This window comes from Morone saxatilis, unplaced genomic scaffold, assembly GCF_004916995.1.
Source record: "Morone saxatilis isolate NCDOM2014 unplaced genomic scaffold, NCSU_SB_2.0 Contig5, whole genome shotgun sequence".
NCBI lineage: Eukaryota > Metazoa > Chordata > Actinopteri > Moronidae > Morone > Morone saxatilis.
Window position 1 is genome coordinate 25268478 of NW_023340095.1, and position 5158 is coordinate 25273635.

The 5158-nt window shown below is 43.3% G+C and overlaps 1 protein-coding gene across 1 annotated transcript in view; it reads left to right on the forward strand.

Annotated features, from left to right (window-relative positions):
- Positions 1 to 3414: 3414 nt before the first annotated feature.
- caska (calcium/calmodulin-dependent serine protein kinase a) overlaps positions 3415 to 5158 on the forward strand; it is a 72522-nt gene continuing 70778 nt past the window's right edge. Inside the window, 1 exon segment of the mRNA XM_035677339.1 lies at positions 3415 to 3523. Within this exon segment, the coding sequence (XP_035533232.1) occupies positions 3447 to 3523 (77 nt within the window). The 5' untranslated portion in view covers positions 3415 to 3446.

The window sequence follows — 5158 nt, forward strand, 5'->3', positions numbered from 1 at the left end:
CAGGGGAGCTAAGTCTAAACCAAAACGGCTTCCTCCCCAATTCTGACAACTTCTAGACCGAAATAAAAAGCACAACAATCTCTCATAAAACAAACAACTCGTATACCTGTAAAAGTTAGGCACTTCTTTATTCTGGGACGTTGGCTTGACAGCAAAGACTTTTGCCTCATCTCCTTAGAGGTCAGTGAACTGTGGTTTTCAGAAAACCAAAGAGAGTCATGTTACATGTTCGTTCTTAAAATTCCTCAATGCTCAACATACATTTTCTAAAAAACTGGAACTTCTGACTTCGAGTTCTCCCTTATTGCAAGTCAACGAACGCCGCTACACCAAATTGGTGGGGTACCCAAAACGTGATTTTTGCAAAACAAACGGAAGAAGGAATTGGTTTCGCGTCTTTCGCGACTGAAGATTTTCAGCGGAAAACAAGGCCCCGGACTCCGACCCCCTCCCGCCACTCAACGGACGCGCTCAACAAAAAGAGGTAAGCAGAAGAACCTGTTTGAAATAACAAATTCCGCAAATTGGCCATCACTAAATTCCACTGCAGTGATGAAGAGGAAACGGAGGAATACGGTGCGTGCCAAAGTGTGCTAAAAACGTATTGTAATGTGTTTAATAATATGGCTGCATGTTTGAGATGTGATGTGGAGAATTAAAAGAAAGAGCTTCAAAGAAGAAGAGTAGAAAGCGCAAGAAATGTGACGTTAAACGCCCTCACAAGCAATCAGGCGCTTGTGGAGTAATAAGTGATTGGAGGTAACGGTGATCTTTGACCGCGGCCTAAAGACCGGTGATAGATGCCCTGAATTGACACACCAACGAAGAGCCATAAATCCGCGCCTGACAGGAAAATCGCACGGTGCAGCTGGCTGCCTGCAGGTGACACCAAAAAAAAGGCCCCGCAGATTTGTGAGAGGTTGCCTTTGAAATGCAGTAAGGGCCTGAGGTGTGATGTTTTGAAAAAATTTCTGTAGATCCTGGATGCACGAGCTAATAGGTGTGAAATTTGAGACGCTGTGTGAAGAACTGGTGCCTTATAACGCAGCCTTCACCGGGGCTTCGCAGGAAGTTTATGATCCCTTTTGGCACGATTTCTTCCTAAAGTGGTCAGCCGCCTACCAAAATTAATAAATTTGACAAAAATTGTGTAGGCGGGGGGGGGGGGGGGGCGGTACTTCAGCTAGTGGTGACTCCAGTCACGTACTGGCTAGGTCTGAGTAACAGTAGTATGGAAGATTGATGCACGACGTTGCCAGAGCATTTTTTGTTTTTTAGTTTAGGAAAAGTGCACGTAAACTTTGGTGTTGGATTGATAGAGATTAAGAAGTGTGAGATGTGCAGAAGAGAATGTGTGGTGTGGTTGGATAAAAAAAAAAAAAGTTAAAAGTAATTAACCTTAAGTAAACTATGGGAGACGTGATTGCATTGAGTAGCGCTGGGAGGAGAAGCACTCCAGTAAACGTTTGGCCTGCCTGTTGTAATATAATGAAGACAAGTGGAGTAAACTGAGACTTTGGAGATTGGAGCAAGAGACCCGCGTCCACCGCGAGCGGTTTGTTTGTTGAATGTTGAAAAAGTGTTACTTCATGTGTGGTATCAGGACAGTGTTTACAATTTGTGGCATAATTGATCATTAAGGAAATTTTGTCGAGACGTTGAATTTTTCATCTATGAGAAACTAATGCAGTTCGTGGTTGGCGTCAGTGTGAGTCGTTGAGGAATGTGGGAAGTGTAAGTGGTAATTGTCGCTAGGCGTGTGGCAGCAATTTTAAACATGTTACCGGAGCACGGGCAATATTGAAAAGGAAAAAATGGAAGAGGACGAGGTCACTGCTGAGAGTTGTGGTGTGGGACATTGTTCATTGTAAACAATGACTTAGTTCACTGCCAACACTGCGAAGCTGTGTATAAAGTACAACACGGGCCGACGACTCAAATGATCTGGTACCACGTTGAACGAACGCTCACCGGACGCCTGTTAGGTGCGGTGCCATCCGTGCTCTCAGTCTCCTAGCATGCGACGTCGATGTTAGCACGACACGGAGGAGTTGGCTGTTGTATGAGCGCACCGGCTTCTAGCTGTAGGCTCCACTGCTTTAGAGCACAGTAGCGCATATCAAGTGTAACCATTGAACAGATCCGGTTTAACTGCCACAAGAGTTGTTCATCTTGTAATAAAGATCTCAATAAGAAAAACACGCTGTGTTTTTGTATGTTCATTGCATTTTGAATATAGCATATAAACAGTGAATTTTAATATAAAAATATTAATGATTAATTAAAAATCGATCATTAATTCTCCCGACTATCGACTAAGACAATTTAATTGAATGCCCATCACTAATTGTGACCGGTCTACTTGTTGGGTTGTCCTATTTGTTGCAATGGGGATGGATATTTTCAAAAAATACTCAGCAGGTAATTGGATTGTTTATCACTGTCTGTCACAGGCAAACTTGAACCAATCAGATCAATGAACCATATAACGTAGTCAAACTCTTACTGAAGTCAGCCAGGAGAAGAGAGTAAACATCTTTTCCAACAAGAAAAGCTTTCAGTGTCGTTCTTTGCTCTTCTTTCAATTAAGAAATACTCTCCAGTTCTGATAGAATTGATGTCAGGCTAACCTCTTTAGCAGCTGCCAACAGTCACTTCTCACACACATTTAGTATTAAACCACGCCTGTGGCTGCCAGTTGTTCCTCATAGGACACTGATTGGTCCGAACCACTGTGGTGTTGTAGCTTGAAGCCTGGCAACCTTGTCAGCATCCACACAATAAATAACAGTGTTGTTTATCATTCAAACAGTGTCACACATGTGATTGAGTTGTTAACATAATACAAATGCTTGATTATTGTTAAACCACGGGTGATGCTTAAAATGTAAAACAAATAAATCATAACACAATGCTTTCCCCCACATAATAGTACATCAACTGCTTCCTTTGGCTGCTGAAAAGCTGATTTTTTTCACAGATTGAGTACCGTCCTCATGTACTACTACTGTCCAGGAGTATAAGGTGAATATCAGTATTCAGGTGGAATATGACAAAAAGTTATTTTAATAAAAAGGGTTTGACCTACTGCAGCTTTAACAGTGCCAGTATTGATTTTTGTGATACGGGCCCTCTTATAGCATGGTATCGGTTCTGAAGCAAATGTTGTGGTTATTTCCCACCTTTACAGCACATAACAACAGTAGGGAACAGTGACAAGGACTGCAGTGCATTGGACACTGGACATTGAGAGAAAAATTAGGGAAGATGTGTGTAATAAAACATTTGATGCACATAATTCATCATCTTTCAAAGTTTCAGTGATCCAGTCTGTCCTCAGCTGTAGAACACATTTTGAATTGTATGCCTGTCTTACTGTCATATATGCTCATTTCCCTGTCTGTCTCTTGCTTTCAGATCTGAAGAGGGAGGCCAGCATCTGCCACATGCTGAAGCACCCCCACATTGTGGAGCTGCTGGAGACGTACAGCTCAGATGGGATGCTCTACATGGTCTTCGAGTTGTAAGTCTCCTCCCAGCGAAGATTCCGCTAAACATACAAGCTACATCAGAAACACACACAACGGTGAAGAAAGTAATTGTACCTGGAGGAGATGTGTCACAGAGGGGGTGTGAAGATGAGGTGGCACTGGGAAATAAGGACGTAGAGCAGGGTGATAGTAAGGAAGGATGGCAGTGTTAGGAGGGCGGTTGCAGCAATAGCAGGACAGAGAGAAAGCCTGTGGTGGTTTTATATAATCAGCACTGATATGAGGAAGCTTGTTAGCTGAGGGTGGGGGTGGGGTAAGAGAAAAGGAAGGGTGAGTGCTGTACTTTATATATAAAAGGAGAGAGATGAGATTAAGATTTCACACTTGCTGCTACCTCCAGTTTTTTCGCAAAGCCACGCCTTCCCCGAGCTCCTCTCCGCCTGCTCCGTATCTTCATCTTTCCTCCTCTTCCAGAACTAATTCCTTTATCATTTAATTCCGTTATCGCTGAACAGGCAAGCGCTCAGCTTTTCATGCGTGGTTCTATCACACAGCTTGGCGCAGGGGAGAAAGCTTTCAAGGAAATGCAAGTGAGCTACATTTTTAAATGTTCACGGTCTTAGAGCACAGACTTCTGTTTTGCGCACGAATGGGAGTACAGGTATATTTAAGATGTTCTTCGAGTGGTGCAGAGCAGATAACTGAGTAAACATGGTAGATAAATGTGTCTCCCTCCTGGCTAGTCAAGCAGGTTCAGATGTGTGCTTCGTGAGGTGATAGGAGCGGAGAAAATACGGACGTCCTGCAGCCGAGTCCTACATAACAGCCCTGTTGAATTGGTGCAGAGGCTTAGTGACAATAAAGAGTAAATTTCAGTAATTGGGGAAAGAATAAGAGCAGAGCAATTATGAGAGACAGAGTTGGCTGTGGCTAAATGAATGGGTCATAATTAAGTGCGTGTGTATCTGAGGATTGGATTCAGTCCACCACGTGTGTGTGGCAGTAAACAACCAGCTATATAGGATGGAGGCAGTGTGCAAGAGGCCCTAATGGCCGTGCTTTGAAAGTAGGTCCCCAGCAGCTTATTGATTGCGAGGTACACTTTTCTGTGCGTTGAGACGTGCTGTCACCTCTGGCTAGAAGCCGGTTTTAACTGGGCTGAGAAGCTGTCATTGTTAGAGCCTTATCTTTATTGTAAATTACTCCGGAGGATTTTATAAACACAGAAGCATTAAATCTCACCGTTCCAGCAACAGCTTCTCCTCCTGAAGACTCAGTCAACTACTACTTACTGTGCAGCTGCAGCACTGTGTACAGATATTCTCAATCTCTGAAACACTTCCTTCTGTGTTTGGCTAAAGTTTTAAAACATTGACTTAATAATACGTTTATTAAAAGAATATAGCCTCAGGCGACTGTTCCAGGCTTCAAGCCAACACAGATCATTCGAAATTTCCAAATAGTGGGGCGCATGGTAGCTTACCTGGTACAGTGCGTCCCCCCATGTAGGCCTTACCGCAGCAGCCAGGTTCAATTCCAACCTTTTTTTGCTGCATGTCATCCCCTCTCCCTCCTCCTTTTCCTGTCTATCTTCACGTGTCCTATCAAAATAAAGGCATTAAAAGTAGGGATGGGCATGATTTAATCGATTAATTGATCATTAAGAA